This window comes from Anser anser, assembly GCF_964211835.1.
Source record: "Anser anser genome assembly, chromosome: 12".
NCBI lineage: Eukaryota > Metazoa > Chordata > Aves > Anseriformes > Anatidae > Anser > Anser anser.
In genome coordinates this window covers 18,704,942-18,725,422 of record NC_139733.1, presented here as the reverse complement: position 1 = coordinate 18,725,422, position 20,481 = coordinate 18,704,942, and the positions used below count along the sequence as shown (strand labels likewise).

The window sequence follows — 20,481 nt, the reverse complement described above, 5'->3', positions numbered from 1 at the left end:
GCTTGTCCTGTGTTTATGTGTATTAGTTGTAGTTTCCTTTTGGCTCTAATGGCATCTGGATTGTGCCTTAAGCAAGTGAGAACAAGGATCAAACCAAAGTCTTCCCAATTGCCTTCACTCAAATTTGTTTGCCAGTGTCTTTGCTCGCTCAGTCACTTTTGAAGTCAGTCCCTTTTAGGTTGTATTAAACTAATCCTTCACATCATTTCCAAGTAAAGTGCTGAATGGTGAGGGAGAGGAATTGGCTTTGGCGAGGCTGAGCGTGCCAGCTCTGCTCTGGGAGGGACAGAGCTGCAGACAGGCACTTTCCCAAGGAAGTTCCACTTTGTGGTGCAACATGGTGCCAAGCAGAAACCTCTGTCAGAGGTGCTGCAGAGACCTGCTTGAGTCTCCACGATGTCCTGTCCAGGTGAAGGAGAGCTTGGTGCAGGCGGGTGTGGGAGAGGCTCCCTGTAGTCACAGCTTCCCTCCTTGTCTCCACAGCGCAGAGTTTCTGTTCAGGGGTCACAGATTTACTTACAGGACAAAAATAGCAAGGATTTTGCTAACAAAATATGTATTCCTTTCCAACAGCCAGTGAATCCCTCACTGTGCCAGCACAAAGAACCAGCTCTGCACAGCTTTCTCCAAGGCTTCCTCCACCAAAGTCCCTTGGGCTGGAGAGAATCCATCTTAGAAAGTCATCCATGAACGAGCAGCTCTTGGAAACGAGACACTCCAGGTATGGCATATCTCACTGTGCTCTCTGTGTTGTTGGCACGAGCTCGGTCTTGCCCATGTAAAGATTTTTTTTTTATGGGCTCTCCAGAGTTGCTGCTGTCTCTACACTCTTCTGGGGCTCAAGAGTTTAGTGATAACAGCTAAATTTCCTGTTTAGTAATACAAGTGTGTACGAGTAGTCATCAAGTCTCTGTGAAACTGCAGGGTAGTGCAGTCTTTGTGAGTCAGGTGAGAAATTTAATAGCAAGGACTGCATTTAAGGAATTGATCGTGCCCACCAGTACTTTCACCCTTTTGTGGCCAAGTGGTTTGTTTTCAGTATTAAATAGCTTGTATGTTTCCTGATGACGGTGCATAATTGCTTCAGATAACACCAGCCCATACCCAGCCCTCCTGATCCTATCAGTATTTCAGCAGGTACATTGTCAAAGCATACACAATTCACCTAAGACTTGGGGAGCAATTTCTTCGTCTAAGAATAGTAACCTCTTGAACCACAAGAAGGGCTTGAATTTGTCTTCTTCTTTAGAAAGTTCTGTTCTGTATGTGGAATCATATCCAGTTACTCTTACCTGCTTTTTTAGCCCTTAGGATTTTTTTTTTTATTTCTTTTAAGACTGAGGGTGCACGGAGTCTCAGTACGTGCGACTTGCATTGTGGTTAACCTAACTGGGGTTCTGTCGTCTTCGTTACAGGGACCCGCTTTCAACTCACAGCAGTCCTTATCGCACCCTGGACCGACTGCCCCCGTCCCACGGGGGGAGAAGCATGCCTACAACACCCGTGCTCACACGCAACGCCTACAGTAGCAGCCACTTACAGTAAGGGGGTTTTATTTTGAGTTTGAATGGTGTTAAGGGGATAAAAGGTCATTTGCAGTGCAGCTCTCAGGGGTCAGGCTCTCAAAATGCCTTTTCTGGATATTTGAGGCACAAGGTTGCTACCAGCCACCATCTTCTGGTACAGTTTTGCACCAGCTTTCTAACATGCAACTGAGAGCATTTGCAGGAATGTAAATGCTGGGCAGTAGCAGAAATAGTAGCACGCGCTGCTGCACTACTGGGTGTCTGCAAAGTTAGGAGTGAGATGGAAGGTGGCGTGCAAGCTTACAGATATCTTCTGTGGGTTAAGGTCCTCCAAGCCTCCTGAAAAGTAAGTGGCCAAGTAGAGGAGAAAGATCCAAATTGGTGCCCTTACTGTGGGAAGGAGAGGTGCTATAAATGTTAAAATGTTATGAAGAGCTTATGGTGTATTCAGCTCTGGTAACACAACTGTGGAACACAGAGCCACGGGAAACCCAGCTTCCTATGCTCTGATTCTTGCTCAGCTACTTGTCTAGACATTGCATACTTAGACTGTGAGATCCCTCCTGTAAGTCATTGCAAAATGCGAGTTTGTCAGCATTGTTGCATATATCACTGTCACAGGTTACCTTGCTCACAGTGAAAATCTGAAAAATCTCCTGCTGTTGCAGCAAACGTAAAATTTAGCCAAGCTGAATTTCTTGCAATGCAGGTACTCTATGTGAGAAGGAAATGCTGGGTTTGTATTGTAATTGGCTGGGGAGGAAGCAAGCCTGATTTGCCCACGCGTGTTCTGTCCAGCTCTCTGTATGTCTGCATGTGACTGCTTTTAACCAACCTATGTCTGTATTGTTTCAGGCCAGATGTTTCCCCACACCATTGCAGGCAGCGCAGTGGCAGTCTGGAGTCCCAAACCCACCTGCTGTCCGAGGCCCCCGCTGAAAAGACAGCCTTCTCCCTTTCAAAGTCCCAGCGAAGCAGCAGCACAGAGATCCTAGATGATGGATCATCCTACACTAGCCAGTCCAGTGCTGAATATTACTGCGTGACGCCTACACCCAATCCATATTATACTACTCAGACGCTTGACAACAGGACCAGGGGTCGAAGACGGTCAAAGAAACAAAATATTTCTGCTGCAAGTTCAGGAAGCATGCCAAATCTTGCCCAGAAGGATGTCCGGAATGGTGTCTACCACAAAAATCAGGAGCAGCCTTCCTCCAGTTACTATATTTCTGGATATTCCCCTTACACCGAATCTGACGTTTATTACAACGGAGGATATGTTTATGAGAGTGACACAGAGGGACAGTATAGTGTCAATCCTTCATGTCGCTCATCGGCACATTACGGATATGACCGTTACAGGGAATTCAGGTCTTACCATGAGGACGAAGTGGACAGAGTACCGCACAACCCGTATGCAACCCTAAGGCTTCCACGGAAGCAGGTTGCCAAAACGGAGCATATAACCAAAAACATTCACAAGGCCTTAGTAGCAGAGCATCTCCGTGGTTGGTACCAACGTGCCTCCAGTCAAAAGGAACAGGGTCATTGCCTGCAGGCAGGCTTTGAGTCTGACAGAGGATCTCAAAGGAGTTTGGGCCTTGCAGGTGTGCAGGTGCCATGCTCTCCTAGCAGTCGTGTGTCATCTTTCTCTTCGGGTAATGTCCAATTTGTTCTATGCTAAGTGTTTTGTACATCCCTTCTGTGTATCAATTCTGCCCACTCAGTCAGCAGAGTATAAGCAAGGCTGAGAAGTAGATAAGGAACTGAACGGGGGTTTTTGTTCTTGTTCTGTGACTGGGAAGAGACTTACTTGTCTTCTATGGGTAAAAGTGCCTTTTAGTCTCTGTAAACGCGGTAGTTCAGAGAAGCACAGAGAGCAATACGTTTCAAACAGGCATGTTTACCAAGTAGAAGCCATGTACATGCAGTTGCTGTGATAGTGTCCAAAACACAGTACAATCAGCATCACTGAACAGTCCTTTTATAAAGAGATTCCCTCACTCTGAAATATCCCTGCAACAGCTTTCCTCCTCACAGTGCTTTTAAATAGCATTTTGAGTTTGCATTCTCTGCGTGTGTGTCCTGCAGAAACGCGTAGGGATTGCTAATGAGAACTGTCTCATTTGTCTCATCTGATTAGCTGCAGAAAGATCTAATTAGCTGTAACATTTTTTTGAATTCCAGCATCTTCTGCAAATACTGCTGGGAACTGGCGGAACCCACTTGCAATGGGACTTTCAGATTATGATACGTTATCTCATTCCTCTTTTGCCAGCTGTTATGGAAACACTTATGGCAACCTTCCTCTGCAAAGCAGGTGAGTAAAGTGTGTCCAGATTTTCTGTCCTTTCTCCCTCCTGCATTTTATAGGCTTCTAAAACATCTGAAGAAAGCAGCTTGATTTCAGGGGGCCAGGATGAAGAGTACTTATAAAATTGACTTAGTGAGGGTATCTTCTCCAGGTGGTGTAGATCAGCCTATAACTGTACCAGCAATATTCAAAGAAGGGGGAAGGAGGCATGCTAAAGGATGAACTCACCTGTGGCACAGGCTTTTCCTCCAGCTGATGCTGGACAGGCAGCTCCCGGCATGCTGGGCAGAGCACCCACTGAGCCCCCTTCCTCTCCCCACCGCGGCAGGAGGCCTCACCTGTGCCCAGCCAGCAGTGTGGCAGGGCACCGACCTGTTGTGTTTCTGATGCTATAGCTCCTGTGCCAATAAAAAAAAAAAAAAATCAAACAAGTAAAGGCAGCACCTCTCTTTAATCACACATCACCCTGCTGCTGCTCAAAGGCAATACCGACATGGGTCATCCCGTTAATAAACCAAGCGCATCTTGCTTGGCAGAGCTCAGCCAGTGACCCCGGTGAGACTTGCTGCTCCTTGCAGCTGCGCTGGGTGTGGGGGCTTCCCTGAGGACTGCAAGGAGCCCAGGATCTCGCTTGGGCGTTGCAGAAGTGCATGCGAGACTCTTGCTGCTCCTGCTTCGTGTTTTCGGTCTCCCCTGGCTCTCGCACACCGGCTGTCACCAGCAAGATCAGAGGCCGCCTGTCCCGGGAACGGCTCTGCCCGCACAAATGCCATCCTGTCTAAGTGCTCTTATGCTAAGCCTAGCCAGCTGTAGTAAGTACTCCGCATGCGTGTGCCCAGCTTCATGTGTGGCTGCTTGCGCTTGCTGCCAGGCTGACCTGTGGGCAATGACCGAGTTTTTCATTTGTTTGTTTTAAAATGAGGATCTAGCAGAAGCTTTTGTATCGTTTCTAAGATAAATGCCTTGGGCTTTTTGTTGGAGTGATCTAAAAGTTCTACAATAACAGTGTTTAAGACTACGGTTTCTACTAATTTCTTAACTTCCTATAACCGGGCTTTGAAAATTGCTTATTTTGGCAGACTTTTCTGTATGAGTGCTTTTTTACTATTAATTTCCCATGTTCTGAATCAGTAGGCCAATCATTCATCTGTTCTATTTTCTATTTTAACATGATTATGGCAAATGAGCAATCAGTATGTTCCAGAGTCTTGACAATTTTGAGTAGCTGAGATCCCGTTGCACGAATAGCCTAATTACAGCACGACACCTGGGTTTGTGTTTGGATCCAAATTTTGCTGGGGGTGTAAAATCACAGCAGCCAGCATTCCTTCTAGCCCAAGGGGGCCGCGTGAGTTCATGCTCGCCACGCTGAGGTGGGAGGGGGTTCCTCCTGTTTGTACATCCCCAAAGCAGAACTTGGGCGTTTGGGGGAGATCTCAGCTCCTGCTTATCCCTGATGCCATCTCTTGCAGAGCTTATGCAGAGACGAGCCAGCTGGGTGGTGATGAAGAGAACCAGTTGGAGGAAGACTTGCACAGCAACGAGCAAAGGTTATTCTGGCACGAGGATTCAAAGCCTGGGACGCTCGTGTAGACCGCCTGCAGCCCTGCATTCGTACCCTTGTGTGCCTTGCACAAAACGCTGTTACTCCGAAGGAGACCTCGGGGGCACCTTTGTGACCGAACAAAAAGGAGGTGTTCTGTTGCTGGGAAAGATGAAGTTCAGCATTACGAGGGACTATAGCAAAATGACAAAGTCTTACCAAGAATGGCGCTTCTTTCTGAATCCGGATAGCCTAAACGAGCAAGGGCAAGCCACGATGTAATCTACGACAAGATGCAGCACTTGGTTGAAGTATTTATATTCAGCAAGCACTTTTTTTGAAGATTGGAAGGTGTTGAAGGCAAACCTCAGAAAAAAAATGTGAAAAGGGAACTGTTACGGAAAAAACAGGAATTCTAGGAGCACAATTATGATGTCTGAAAGAAGAACAAATGGAAATTTCTTCTGCCATGGCTTATGATGACCTGGAAGGACTTTCATAAGCTTGTGAAGGATAGATACTGTGTGTGTGAATGAGGCAAAGGGTGATTTAATCAGTATTGGAACATTACTTGAAGGAAGGCTGGATTTTTTTTTATTATTCTTATGGAGGTTTGAATGAGTATATCCATTTTTGGGGTGTTGTTAAGAGTGTTTGTTAGCACCACAAACGAGTTCTGGAAAGAAAAGAATTTGCTGTCACAATATGTCATGTAAAACTCTAGGTGGTTGTGGATTTTGGAAACAGGAGTAAACTTTGAACTCCTTTCCATGATAAAGTGTAATTAATAACCTCACACTTATCGACCTTTCCATGGTACAACTTCACTGTGCAGAGGAGCAGGCAAATTTTCACAGTGGCTGCGTAGTGTTCGTTGGGTGGCAGTTACGTTTTGCTCTGCCGTAGCGAACTGAGGATCGGAAATGGAGAGTTGCAGTTACCACAGGATGAACAACTCGATTGTAATGGCCAGTATTTTAAGGTGGATGCAAACATAAACAGCCAAGTGGGTGCCTTAAAATGAGGGGCATTAGAATTGTACCACGAGTCATCTGAACTGCCAGGTGCGTTGCAAAGTCACTGAGTGACTAGAACAGCATCTTTTCAAAACCATTTATTCAGAAAAAAAGTGCGACTGCAGTCTTGATCTAAGAGGGATAAACCTACCTCATGTCATCCATCTGTAGGAACAAATTAGCATGGGTTCTCTTGCGTGATTTATGACGACTCATTTGCATACTGTAAAATCTCTCTCGTGTCTCAGCTGTACTGTGCTTCAGGATCCCATAAAATGGTGCTCTTTTTTCTTTTATACAAAAGATTAGTAACCCCTTGTTCATATTGTGAATAGAAAAGTTTCTGATAAACTTTTTTGGACGTTTTTTACCAATATTCCAGAGCATGTAATATATACAGAAGGACACACTTGTTAAGCTGGTACTTAGTCGTTTGTATTATTAGAGTCGCAATTTGGAATTAAACGAACAAAAACAAAATAAATAACTTATTTCCTTGGTTTTGCATATTTGTATAGCCTTCTAGAAATGCGAAAGCTCTTTTTTGCTTATTCTTTTACTACTCATGATTTTCTAGACCTATTATTTTGTATAGGTCAATAAACTGAAAAGTGTGCTACCAAAACCACTTCAGCATTCCTCCTATTTCTACTTGAGTGCTTGGAAAAGTGCAGCGTGTTATTTCAAGGCTTGAAACTAAGATAGGGTGAATCACCACGGTCTGATTTCTTTTGGACTGCGCAGGATCAGGGTTGTCACTGAGGGTCAGTGGCCATGGTCCCCTTGCAGATCAGCCCATTTGGGGCAGGGGAGCTGGCAGAGGCTGCCCTATTGCTGGGGAACGCTTGCCCCAGACAGATCAGACACTTGGAGAACGTGTCTGTAAGTCTGAATTTCTGGCGGTGCAACGGGAGGAGGCGCGTTTACAGAAAATGCAAAGAGTAATTTGTTAGTTCCTGGGTTTTGTGTTGTCCATAAGCTTAACCAGCTCTGAATTTCGTCTTTATTTCAAGGTTGCTGGTGGAAACATTTATTAAGAAGGATTTGTATAGGTGACCACTAAAAATATTCACACTTCGTTGTATTTTACCACTTCTCCAAGTAGTTTTGGAGGCTTGTCTGTTGGCACGTTCTCTGTTCATTGACCGCGTGCTTGCTCACACCGCTGTTGCAAAACATCGGTGTTCGTGACAGGCAGCTGCGTGGTTCGAAGTCCAGTGCCCCACGCAGAGCCAGTGCTATCACTGCCCCTTGGCAATTATTTATCATCACTCTCAAAGGTTTTCATTTAAAAAGGGAAATGAGGTGTGTGACAAGACCCGTGCCCCGTTTAAGGCATTGTTTATGTCCCCGTATTTCGGTGCTGTGGCCATTGCGTTGTGCGCTGGCTCTTCCCTCCCCGCTCAGGCCTGAGCTCAGCCTGACGCATCCTTGTCGGCACAACGCTGGCACCCGGCCTTGGGGCTGTTCCGACAGGACCGGGATGATTTAGGATGATTTTGGATGGGCGTGTTGAGAACATGGGAACTTTGGGTGGCTTCAAGTGGAGCCCAGTTTGCTCTCCTGGGGAATTCGGGGCATGAAACCTCCAGGGCTGGATTTCAGACACTGCCTGTCTTGGAGGGGGATGAGCAGGAGGGTGTGGGTCCCATGGGACCCCCCTGCCCATCGCCCACCAGGGAGCTGGGGCTGCTCCATGGCCGAGGCACTGCTTGGGCAGCTCCTGATGGCTCCAGTTGCTGCCCAGGTCCTTTTTTATTAAGCACAGCTCCTGGCCTGCTGCTGGGCTCTGCCTCCTGTCACCCTGCAGCTTCTTGTGGCGGCGAGCTGCGTTTCTGGAGCGATGCTTTGGTGCTCGTGCGTGACAGTTCATGGAGACCAGGTCTGTATAGTGCAGCTGAAGAGGTAATAAAGACATGGTTGCGATTGTTATCGTATTTGTTCAAAACTCAAATACAAATTACCTGTGCTTGTTTGACTTGCTACCTCAGCACCGTTCACAGCTGTTCAAACTTTTCCGCAGGCTTTCACCAGGATCAGGGAGGCCATCTAGTGACCAACCAGCATCACTGAAGAGAGGAGCCCTCCGGCCTCAGACTCACCTGAAACCCTCTCTGCCTCTTCCACTTTGAAGAAATACCTAGGAATTTGTATTTGCCATGATCCAGAACAAAGCCAAGACACAAACGACGTGAAACACCAAGGTAAAAAAAAAAAAGCACAGACCCCCGGGGTTCAATTTTACAGCGGCACAAAGGCCTCTCCTCTAAAACAGGTGGAAGATGGCACTGTTGAGATGAGAGCAAGGAGGGGAAACAGCAACCGCACAACACCACGCACGGTGGGGCACTTCTGAGTGCTTTTTAGGTGATAATGGGTGAAGAAGAAAAACGGGTCCTTGCCAAGAATCCTCAAAAAGGCAATAGGACTAAAATAAGCAAGGTCTGATGCTTTTAATTGCTGCCAGCTTTTTCTATGCTGTTTTCAATGGCAATACTGGGATGTGGCGTTACTGTGGGTCCTGGAGCAGGCTGGGCTCTGTAACCCCCCTGGCACAGCAGGACAGGGCTCTGGTTAGGAGCCCCCTTGCCCAGCACAGGCAAAATTTGCTTTACCACAGCAAATCTTTAACGTGCACCCAAGTGTGTTGATGTGAAGTTTGCTGCCCAACGTGACTTTGTGCAGGATGTGACGCGACGGTTTCTGCTGAGAGCTGGTTTATGATCGATCTTGGACTTGTTCAGCTTAAAAAGGAGACACTGCAGCAAAGCTGTGCAGCTCCTGGGCAGATCAGAAACCTCCGGCGTGGCCCAGAGAGTGCCAGTGTTGGTAGAGAGCCCTGTGAAGGCTGAAGGTTTGCTCCATCTCCTGGGCTTTGGGAATAATGCAAGAGAGCTGCTTGAGCAGGCGGCTTCTGGGTAAGTTACCACCTCTCTGAGAAAGGTTTCTGCTTCCTCCACCGTTCTTCAATCTACTTTATTCTTTCCTATTATGTTTAATACGTTTCTAGGGCAGAAAGCTAAGAGGGCCTCGCACAAGTGTTGAAATCTGTCAAGTTAAAGCAAATAGGAGCAGTCTTACTTGTGTCATTTTATTTAATGGTTATTAATTTAAGTATAATCATCTGCTTTCCATATTTTTATTTCTCTGGGATCTTGCACTAGGGGGAAAATTCCACAAAACTTCCAAGAAAGGAATGTTCTTATCTCACTGGTAACAGAAAACTCGTGGAGTGGCTTTCAGATTATTTTGGACGCTTCTTGCAGCTGTTTGAGATAAGCACGGCGGGGACAAAAAAAGTAGTCTTGTTTTATTTTGCAAATGTGTGAAGACACACACAGTTCTATGTGCTTGTTCTCATCGTGCTCCACTGGCCACCGTGTCTTGTCTCTCTCTTGTCTGCGCCCATCTTGCGTCTGGGTTTTCAGACCCAAGTGGGGCTGAGCTTCCCAAAACCATTCCCTGTTGCCAGACACTGCTGTGATGCAGGGCCCCACCTCCGGGTAGGGATGGTGACATCCTGATGTGCTGCCTCCTGCCCTCTCTAGCAAGACTTTCCCTTCTCAGCTGCTGGATGTGGATTCGGGACCACAAGGGTCATCTCCCAGGGCAGGATTTGTCATCGAAGACTGCTACCCAGAGCCCCAGCTGCAAGTAAACCTGATGTGACATTTCCTGCTTGGAAGGAGGGATGGCGAGCAATTGGTGCTGGCAGCACGAGAGGAGACAGAGATAGCAGGGCCTTTGAGAGAGAGTGATGAAACCTTTAGCCAAGGAGAAGCTCCTTGTCCTCCATCCAACTTGGTTATCCTTGTCGCCGTAAATCCTTCAGCAAGTTCTTGACGGTGGAGGGATGTGCTCCCTCTCCCAGGGCATCTCCTGCCCGGCTCGGGCGCAGCAGGCATGAGTCTCCATTTATATTTAATCATTAGGGTGTCATCGAAGAGCCGCAGGCGGAGAAAGGTTTGCAGCCAGCAGGGGCTCAGCTGGAGTAACTCGAGAAGAAGCCTCCCACCTGTTCCTGGTCGGAGGTTAGGGCAGGACGAGCCCCGTACGTACATGCTGAAATCATCACGTAGCCGTGCCGGCAGCGTTGCCGGTGGGCACGTTTTGATGGCAGGATGATACAGGGCACAAGGCGTACGCTGTAAAATAAAGATACACCCCAGTGTTTGAAGGGTGACATTGCTACCTAGAATGACTCAAATTTTCGATACCTGATCTGCTGGCTCAGTGATTTTTTCGTTGTCTGGTTTGTGTTGAACAGAATTTGATTTACTCGTGGAGATGGCTCATTGGAAAGGTTGTGATGATGATAGTCACTCCTCCGAGCATCCTTGGAGTCCTGTTATTACAGTTCTGATTGGGTAGCACTGGCGTGCACCGGTTAGAGGAAAATCACAAATTTGGCTAAAAAAGGGAGAGGACATTAAAAAATGTAATTCTAGCTACTGGCTTTAGCGTGGGGCTTTTGTCACTCTTGAGGCTCTGCCATGCAAAGTCTTTGAATCGGTCCCTGTCCCTGCTGCTCCCCCTCAGCCCCCGCTTCGCCCCAGGGCTCCACTTTGCAGCTCCCTCTCAAGCAGCTTGGGCAAATACCTTGAAAGTCAGACGTTCTCATTCCATGTAAGCAGCAAACTTCTTCTGATATATATCTCTCTAACAGCTTGGAGGTGTGGTGGGTGTTTTTCCCCTCCCAAGATGTTCCCTGCTGGTTTTCCCACAGGGTGTCTCCCTGCGATTGTACTCGTTACTCGGTGGTTGTTATTGTTACGATCCCCATCATCTGACCCGTTATAATCCCATATTGCGTTACAGAGGATTGCTGGGCATACTTGGTGTATGCCTCTCTTGGTCAATTTTAGCCTGTCCCATCGAGCCTACAAGGTTCTTACAAGTGGTGCACGGTTATGTTACACAGGCGCATTCCCTGACTTTTATCCAGTTACTGCCTTGGCTCTTGGAGATGGCATGGATTGGTAGGAAAGGGAAAGAGATGTGTGGGTTTTATCAGCAAAAAAAGGAAAGCCAGGATTACAGGAATTCCTCTCAAGTATTTGGCATCAGTATGTGTTCCTCAATTACCTTAAAAATAGAATAAATTTTAGGCACTTTAAGCATGCTTTGACAGTCTGCTTAGGGTCAAATTGTGATGCAGGAATTGACCCCTCCTGACATTTGAGTTAAAAACTTGTCGACCCTTTTGTTTTCAAGACAGGTCAGTCAGAAGCTTTGAAGAAGGCGCACAAGATGAAGAAGAGAAAAATTATTTAAGTAGGACAATGCTGCACTACAGCCTGCTGGGTTTCATGCCAGACCTCATCCTCATGTAAGTACTTGCCTTAGGAACAGCAAGCAGTAAGTACGAATTGTGCATTAACAAAGCAGACTTTTTTTTTCTATCAGCACAGTAAGAGTTTACTCCTAAACTGCTATTATTTAACACTTCTGAAGTAAGCAGAATTGGAGGAGGAGTTCCTAAGCAGGAATTTGGAGCTCCTTCCCGTAGCGATGGCTGCAGGTGCCGCCTGTCTCCTGCTCACGTTTGTGAGCTGCTGGCAGAGCCCGGTGCCGCCCGGTAGCCGAGCATCTCGCGCAGCGGCTCATTAGCGCTGGGATTCTTGAGCAAGTGTCAAATTGCCATGAAGATAACGAGGCTGCCGATGGCAGTGGCATTCCTGTCGCATCAAAGGTGGAGGTATTAGTCAGGATTTTTGGAAAGCTCTCATGGAGGTGCCTGCAAGCGTTATTGGGAAGAAGATGGGGGTTTTACCTTGGAAATGACCCCTAGATTTGGCCAGAAGAGTGCCTGCAGCCCGGTGGTGTCCCCTGCTGCCTCAACGTGCCGTTTCCAGTGTACCCAAACACTAAGCAACGTGTTAGAAAAGGAAGTGAATCCTGTACTCGATGTAATTTATGGAGGAGACCTAAGGTAGGCAAAATGTGATACCCACCTTGGAAATCTGCGGGATTAGCACCCGTGCCACTGGGAGAGGTGTCAGCGGGCAGCCCTTCGCTCTGCATCCCACGGAGGAGGCATCGCTCCCGGAGGTGTAGTGTTTCCTAATCACGGTATCGACAAATGATATATTTCTACTTAAAGACAGCTTGCTTTTTAAATCTGTGATGGTGTTCTCAGTATCCTTGTTTTCCATCTTGAGAGGACTTCTTGGGTTTGACCGTACTTAACTTAGCAGATCTGGCGAGCCCACGGCCTAAGATGGCCTGGCTGAGGATCACGGAAATTTAAGAAGGTGGCCAGGGGCTTTATTTACAGTCAAGAAATTAGCAAGCGATTTGTAACCACTGAATAGACAGCTTCTGTGACCCAAACAGCATCGTTTGGGGGAATAACATACCGGCTGCAGAAGAACATTGATTTATTTGATAACATCAGGAAACCATTTATGGACTCCATTATGGACAGCAATTGCTGGGGGTTAAAGCTGCTAAACCAGATAGATTGATGTGCGGGTCTGCTGTTGTGCTTGCTACTGCATAATGTAAAATAAGGATGGGCCCTGAAATACCAAAGGGGCAAACAGAAGCATTATGTCCTTGGCTTGGTTTGTTGATGTTTTTTTTTAACCATTTATTTCATTCTTAAAATGTTGTCCTCTTTGCAGCTGCGTAGCAACATTAGTTGCACGAGGACCTTTGGGTTGCGGCTTTTTAATAGAGGTTAATAGGGCTTTTAACACCATGGTTCTCGTTACAAAACTCAGAGGCCCCATCATACGGGGATGGTTTTGCTGCTGGCAGACTCCAGCAGAGCACGGCTGGGGCTGCAGCGAGAGCGGCTTCGGGCTCACTGGGACCTGGTTCCACAGCCCCTTGTCCGTGGGTTCTTCCCTGTGAAAGAAGCATTCGCAGCTGCAAGGTGAGGATCTGGCTTGATCCCCCCTGCAAAGACCAGCTAAAATTATGAAGGGAAATCTTCCTGAGCTGTGGCATGCCGAAATTTTATCGTAGTAGAAAAGTCGCCCACCCGCGCTACTCTGCTTTTACAAAGCAACCGTGAGCACAGTGGTGTCAGAGATGGGGCTTTCTGGTTTGCCACACAGATGTAGGAGCCTATAAAGTATCCTAAAGAAATGAGGAGGTAGTTTTCAGCTGGAACAGACTCTTAATGAAACAAAGGATTTCGAATAATCTTGTACAGTTACATCAACTAAATACTAGCCAAGTGAATCAAAGTAAATTAGTTGCTTACTGATTTGGTAAATAAAAAAAATAAATGGTAGGAAAAGGGTGAAGCTGAGGTGACTTTTCAGCCAGGGCCTGGTGAGAGTGCAAGTAACAGCCATGGCAGAGATGGGCCAGGGGGATGTATGGAACCGGGAACCGGCATCACCCCTGGGCGGCCTGGGCGTGGGCAGGACGCGCTGTGCTGGGGGAGCTGCTCCGGGCAAACCCTCGCTGTGGGAGCAGGGCTGGGGCCCCCTCCCCATGTGGACGCAGTGTGCTTTGTACCGACTGCTCGCTGCCTCTTCCCAGCTCAGGTGGTTTTATCTTAACCAGGATCTGGCATCTGGCAGAGCTCTTAAGTCGTGCGACAGGTGACCTCGCACCGACCCCCTGCACTGTTCAGGTTTTAAGACCTCACTAAAGGTGGTAAAATCCCCCGCTGCCTGCGGGTTTGAGATATTAGCGACACGATGGATGCGGACACCTCGTGCTGGTTCTTCCCTCGGCACAGAAGGTCCCCCGAGCACCTCGCAGGCGCTGTTAACTCCCTCCATCGGCGGGGGCGATTCCCGCACACGGCGGCCATCTCCTGCGGGTGTCCATGGGGGACGCACCAGCTGCACCGAAATGTCAGAAGGGTTTGCGCAGCTGACACGTTGCTGAAAATGGAGCGTGGCAGCGTCTCCATAAATTCTCTTCGTCCAGCCAAGTGCAGCTTAATATAGCCTTAGCCGCGCGTCTGCTGCACTGAGCCCGGGAGCTGCGGCTGCTCGTGACCAAAACACGAAGCTGTCGATTCAACCGAATGAGCTCCTCCTAGGAAAATAATCTTTTAAATTAATCTTTCTCTTTAGTTTTAATAAACAGTAGAGGAAGGAGAGAAGAGCAAACATGTCTGAACACAGCCAAGCCTCTGACGAAGACGTGTCCCCTGAGGACATCGATGAAGACGAAATCCTGGCAAACCTGTCCCCCGAGGAGCTGAAGGAGCTGCAGTGCGAGATGGAGGTTATGGCCCCGGACCCCGAGGTCCCGACGGGGATGATACAGAGGGATCAGACGGAGAAACCCCCGACGGGGAGCTTCGACCACAGGTCGCTGGTGGACTACCTGTACTGGCAGAAGGCGTCCCGACGCATGCTCGAGGACGAGAGAGTTCCCGTCACCCTCTTGCCCTCTGAGGTAATGAGCAAAAAATCGCAAATATTTGTCATGCATCTGCTATGGGATCTGTTTTATAGCTTTAATACCTTAATCCATCCCCGCTTTCATTCCCTATGTAAGGTACGTTATGAACTATGAATTCAAATGCTCCCTGAAAGCCTCAGTAATGTCAGGATCCAGCTTGGACTGGTGTCAGGGTTTGTATTTTTTTTAAATGTTTTTCCTCCTTTACTTATGCTTTTTAACACAAGAAAATCCTAATTCTGTTTCAGTAAAGCAAACCTCTGAGAAACTACCAGATAGTCAGTCTGGAAGATGTAACTCTGGTTTGTTTGGCTTTGCATATTGAACAACACTATTGTGCTTTTCCACAGAAGATTTAGTCTAATGAACATGATTAATGCAATAACTGATAGAATTTAATGCCGCATTGGGGAAAAAAATCCCATAATGTATTTTAACAATGTGAAATTTCACTGAAGACCAAGTATGAAAACTGCATGAACTGGTCCCACCCTTTTCAATATAGTACTTAACTTTTATTCAAAGTCATGGGGCAGTAGAATAAAAGTAAGGTCAAACTTTGATATTTTACAGGACAGGGCCACCACAAACTCTGGGTTATCATCCTCAGGTTTTGAGGTCTGCTGACACTTATGGCCTGGAGGAGCTGCCTCTGGTGCGATGCAGACCTCGGTGCTGGGGTGCTCCTCAGAAAGGGGGCAAAACCTTAAAAATCTCATCGAGGAGGGGATGTGGAGTGGGTGGAAGCTTGCAGCTGACTTTATTTTGATGCTAAGAGCACTGCTGCCTTGTGACAGCTGTGTGCAGAGGCCAGTTTCCCATCTCTGGGCTTGGGATGAAGCTGAGCTAACATTTTGCTTTATCTCGGGGACCGCTTCTGTGACGGCAGTTGTTCCACACGGGTACCCGAGCACGTGGCCTCGCTGCCTCGCGTGCTGGGCGGGCATGTTGCGGTCATGGTGCGCCCTCTTCTCCCTCTCTTAGGCTGAGCACACGGTGAGCGCTTCGTGCAGGTTTCCAGTGCTTTGAGGCACGTGAAACAAACTTTCTTGTCAAGAAAATGATAAAAATCACACAAAATCCAGAGGTGGAATGGGATCAGAGGTCCTTGATCCGCAGAAGGGTTTCGGGACCACCTTAACATAGCACTAGGTACATCCAGGATTTAATGCTCAGTGTTCTTAATGGGCAGAGACGGGACACTGCCTACAGCCACTTTCAGAGCCATCGTTCCTTCGGTCCCAAGCAAGCCAGCACACCATGAGGTACCGGCAATGACGCTTTTAATTATTATTCTATAATGGCCATAGAGGTATATAAACCCATTGGTTGCATTTTTGTTTTGGGACAAAGTTAACGAACCAAAGCCTCATTGGGTCACTTCAGCTGTTTCTCTCTTCCGCAGAGGAGCGCTGCGGGGACGGGAGGCGGCGCGGCTGGCAGCGGCGAGGCGGGCGGCAGGAGCGGGCCAGAAGCCGAGGGGAAGGAAAGGCACTACAGGAACGAGTGCTTGGCCAGCTCGGGAACACAGCTTGGAGGGGCAAACAAGGGTGGAAGCGATAAGGAAGCAGAGGAGGAAGTGGAGGAGGAGGAGGAGGAAGAGGAGGAGGAGGAGGAGGAAGAGGAAGAAGAGGGTGATGAGAGTGAATCAGAAACAAAGGAAACTTGCACCCATGAAAACCATCGCAGTGATCAGACAAGTGAGGAATCAGGTAGAGAATCAGGGGAAACGACAGAAAAGCCAGGTGAAAATGAAAAGAAAATATCAAAGTTAAACATCCCTAAGAAGTTGGCGCTGGATACCAGCTTCTTGAAGCTAAGTGCCAGGCCCTCAGGAAACCAAACCAACTTAGAAGAGAGCTTGGAGAAAGTCCGAAAAAACAATCCGGACATGAAGGAGCTCAACCTGAACAACATAGAAAACATCCCCAAAGAAATGCTGATAGACTTCGTCAACGCGATGAAAAAGAATAAGAACATAAAAACGTTCAGCTTGGCCAACGTGGGAGCCGACGACAACGTCGCCTTCGCGCTGGCCAACATGCTGCGCGAGAACAGGAGCATCACCACGCTCAACATCGACTCCAACTTTATCTCTGGCAAAGGCGTCGTGGCCATCATGAGGTGCCTGCAGTACAACGAGACGCTGACGGAGCTCCGCTTCCACAACCAGAGGAGCATGCTGGGCCACCAGGCCGAGATGGAAATCGCCAGGCTGCTGAAAGCCAACGCCACCCTCCTGAAGATGGGCTACCACTTCGAGCTGCCGGGGCCCAGGATGGTGGTGACCAACCTGCTGAGCAGGAACCTGGACAAGCAGAGGCAGAAGAGGCAGGAGGAGCAGAGGCAGCAGCAGAGGAAAGAGCAGAGGGAGCTGATAGCCATGCTGGAAAACGGACTGGGCTTGCCGCCGGGGATGTGGGAAATGCTGGGGGGAGCGCTGCCCGAGCCCAGCATGCGTGAAGCCCCCCCAGCACCCAAGCCCCCCATGCCCCCCTCCATGCCCCAGAGCCGAGGGAGGGAGAGCACGAGGCCGGAGGCCCCTGAGGAGCCTCACAGAGCCAAGCCCGTCAGCTTCAGGGTGGTCAAGCTGAAAAAGGTGCAGCGCAAGCCCGCCGTGCCCGAGTACGTGGAGCCCGCCGAGAAAACCAACCTCAAGGACGTGATCAAAACGCTGAAGCCGATCCCCAGGAGACGGCCACCGCCCCTCGTCGAAATAACCCCGAGGGATCAGCTGCTGAACGACATCCGCCAGAGCAACGTCGCTTATCTCAAACCGGTGAGCGTTTAGCCGTGGGGGGTCTTGGAAACGCACCCCCAGGCGATGTGCAGCTGGATTTGGCACCGTGCTGCCATCCCCAGGGGCAGGGGTTGGTTGTGATGAGCTTTGGTTTGCACGGCGGAAGGGCAGCATCTGCTGGAGATGCCACCGCGCTCTCGTGTTTTGCTTGCCCCATCATAGGGCAAACATGCAAATAAACACGGAAAGAAAAGTGAAACGTCAACGATAGTGTGGGATTTTAACCTCTTGTTCCATAATTGTAGAGTTAAAAGAGAGGAAATTCAGTCAGGGCAAACAAAGGGGCATTGGGTACAGCTGCAGGCCCACCTTTGGCGGGATGCTTTCAGCAAAATTGAGCTTTGGTGTGGGGGGCATTCAAAGTTTTTAAGTTATTTTCTTCCTATAAGCAGTCCTTTTCTAGCAGTGATGCTGCAACGACCCTTCTACAACATTTTTCCATGTCTGAGCCTCTGCCTCGCTTTTTGAAGCCTAGCAGCAGGATGGGTGGAAGGTGTTTTTTCTTGAGTGCCTAAATGTGTAACACATTTTTACAGCTGCGTAAAAGCATTTCAGATAAACAGTCGGTCCTGTCCAATACTGATTTTCTGCAAAAGGCACAAGTTATGTTTGTTGTTGTTGTTGCTCTAACCACCAGTTTTAAATGTCGTTAATAAGCTGCTGAAAAGCAGGAGGATGAGGGCCAGATTCAGCTGCAGCACACAGATGTGCCCATGCTGCAAGCGAGCCCAGGTGCGCGCACACACACACACACACACACACACTTTGCTTTCGTTTATGTCTGTGCCGAAGTAATGATTGCTGGCCGAGCCAGGAGCCATGTCCTGGTGCCTCAGATCACCCGGAAAGAGGAAACAACAGAGACTTGTACTGATTCTTATTTTTATTTTATTTTTTGATCCACCTGGCATCAGGCCACATGGGTTGGATCTGGGGCGTTAGGGTTTTAATCCCATCTGCCTGTGTCATTTTGGTAACTGCCTTTTTTTTTTTTTTTGGCCTTGATGTCCTCAGCTTCACAGGGAGGTTTTACTGCCTGAGCCGATCTGGCTTCCGTGGGGAGGCTCGCTGCCTGCACAGGGATTTCCTGGGCGTTAAGCATTGCAGACAGCAAGTGGGGAACTACAAACAAAACCTAATTCCTGACCAGATCCCCCTAGTGCTCTTAATTGTTGCATTTTTGATCCTTTCCCAGTTTCTGAAGGATTGTAGGTTTATGTAAAACTAAACTAGTTTGGGAAATAGGACTGAGAAATTCCCTCCTAATATTTCTTTATTGTCCTTGTCCAGGTGCCATTACCAAAGCAGCTGGAGTGAGACCAGACTGACCCAAAGAAACCAACTTGGAATAAAGACTAGTCAAGTTTCGCTTACAATTGTTTCGGCAGAAGTTTTCTGCAGAACCCAGGTGGTGTATATGAACGACTCTTTGGGAACAAAGATATGCACTTTTTAAAGAGTGATGAAAAAGGCTGGCATGGGAAAAATCAGTGCTAAGGTTTTCCATCAGGTATCAAACAATCCCAGTGCCATCTGCCTGCCAAATGGATTCAAGGCTCCAGTTTGTTGTGGGAGGATTTTCTCAGAGACATCAATAACCTTAAGTCTTTCTAGTTTTTCAGTAAACTGTTTTGCTTCCATGTTGTCCTTCTGCTGTCAGATTCTGCAGGAACATGCTGTGCTTTAGCTTATCTTTCTTTTCACACACATGCTCCTCGATTATTTTCTTGTCCATGAGAAATGCATTTGGTTTCCATGTATACAGCTTTATTTTTTAGGCTAAGGAAATGGAAATGAAATAAAAGCTCTATCCATAAGAAGTGTGCAGCACTTCCATGGCTAGCAAGAGGCCTGCAGAACAGAAAGGCTGCTCTGGTGCATCCAGCAGCTCCGCGTGATGGTTTCAGGCTGGTGCATTTCGGAACGGTTTAGTTGGTTTTGTACCTGATGGACGTGTAAAAGACAACGCCACGTGCTGCTTTGAGAACTGTAATCTTCACTCCTTGTGATTGCCTGTAGCTCTTCACAGCGGTGCTCCGGCAGCCGAATCCCAGTCCCACCCCACAGCTATTATTACAGCCCTTTGGAATCACTAACGGTCAGGACCTCTTTGAATCCAAGGTAGTCTCCACTGGCATTAGGTCAAGTTTTCTTTCCTTCTTGTCCTTTTTGCATCTTTCAAGGGATCTCTTTCAAATCTGTCTTCTTCCAAACTCGTAACGTGTCTCAGCTGTACTCCTGCCTGCAGCTGTAATGCCTCCCACCTGGGAAATCTGGTTAATTTATTACGTAAGACATACTAAGCAGTTTTTAAAAAACACAGAAGGAGGGAGGGAAAGCTGCTTCTGCACAGCAGAGGCATAAAAAAGGAAGTACCATTTTCATTGCACCTGTTTTTGGCACCCCTCTTTTTGTAAAGGCCAGGAAGTGGGGAACAGGGCTGCCCAGGGCTGCCCTGCTGCCCTTGAGAAGCAGGCCCTCAAATGAAGCACTACAGGTGCTTCAGCCAGGAACAGCCCAAGCAGCAGCGCAGAGCTGGCATATATTACGAAGGTAGTTACATCAGGACTTGCGGTCCTGCTCTGATATGTGTTCCCCCACTGCACAGGCTCCTAAGGGATTGCAGGAGGGAGGCAGCCGGATTCAGAGACCCCAGAACTCATCCGACTGCAGCAGAGCTGCCTTCCCAGCGCTGCTCAGGGCACAGCTCCGAGTAATTGTAGAAGCAGGCAGAAATCCCTCCCAGGTAATTAGAAGAAACGTAAAATTGCTATTAAGATGAGTTATATAAGAGACAAGCAAACGAAATGCAAACGAACGCTTACATATTTCACTTCTGCAGACTAGCAAGGATGAGCAAGGCTGCGCCGTTGCTGCAGTTCACACGCAGCTCCCTCGTGCCT

At 48.1% G+C, this 20,481-nt stretch overlaps 2 protein-coding genes across 3 annotated transcripts in view; both read left to right on the top strand.

Annotated features, from left to right (window-relative positions):
- FRMD4B (FERM domain containing 4B) overlaps window positions 1–19,395 on the top strand; it is an 89,100-nt gene extending 69,705 nt beyond the window's left edge. The window contains exons 19-26 of one of the 2 annotated variants that reach the window (XM_083795199.1): window positions 574–721; window positions 1,416–1,541; window positions 2,382–3,187; window positions 3,717–3,849; window positions 5,316–8,606; window positions 9,088–9,320; window positions 11,617–11,731; window positions 18,869–19,395. In XM_083795199.1, the coding sequence (XP_083651325.1) occupies window positions 574–721; window positions 1,416–1,541; window positions 2,382–3,187; window positions 3,717–3,849; window positions 5,316–5,436 (1,334 nt within the window). In that variant the 3' untranslated portion in view covers window positions 5,437–8,606; window positions 9,088–9,320; window positions 11,617–11,731; window positions 18,869–19,395. Of the gene's footprint in view, window positions 1–573; window positions 722–1,415; window positions 1,542–2,381; window positions 3,188–3,716; window positions 3,850–5,315; window positions 9,321–11,616; window positions 11,732–18,868 lie in introns of both variants that reach the window. The other variant, XM_083795198.1, reaches the window with a different exon arrangement.
- On the top strand, window positions 11,365–19,395 carry LMOD3 (leiomodin 3). Its single transcript, XM_083795200.1, has 5 exons — window positions 11,365–11,468; window positions 11,617–11,731; window positions 14,445–14,772; window positions 16,184–17,557; window positions 18,869–19,395. Exons 3-5 carry the CDS (start codon window positions 14,482–14,484, stop codon window positions 18,893–18,895), a joined length of 1,692 nt encoding a protein of 563 aa, XP_083651326.1. The 5' UTR covers window positions 11,365–11,468; window positions 11,617–11,731; window positions 14,445–14,481; the 3' UTR covers window positions 18,896–19,395.
- Window positions 19,396–20,481: the final 1,086 nt, after the last annotated feature.

What these genes read in the sequence shown, in the direction of transcription:
- LMOD3 (XM_083795200.1), top strand. Translation starts at nt 14,482, where the DNA reads ATGTCTGAACACAGCCAAGCCTCTGACGAAGACGTGTCCCCTGAGGAC. An exon ending in TCACCCTCTTGCCCTCTGAG is followed by an intron (nt 14,773 to 16,183) that starts GTAATGAGCAAA and finishes TCTCTTCCGCAG; the next exon opens with AGGAGCGCTGCGGGGACGGG. An exon ending in ACGTCGCTTATCTCAAACCG is followed by an intron (nt 17,558 to 18,868) that starts GTGAGCGTTTAG and finishes GTCCTTGTCCAG; the next exon opens with GTGCCATTACCAAAGCAGCT.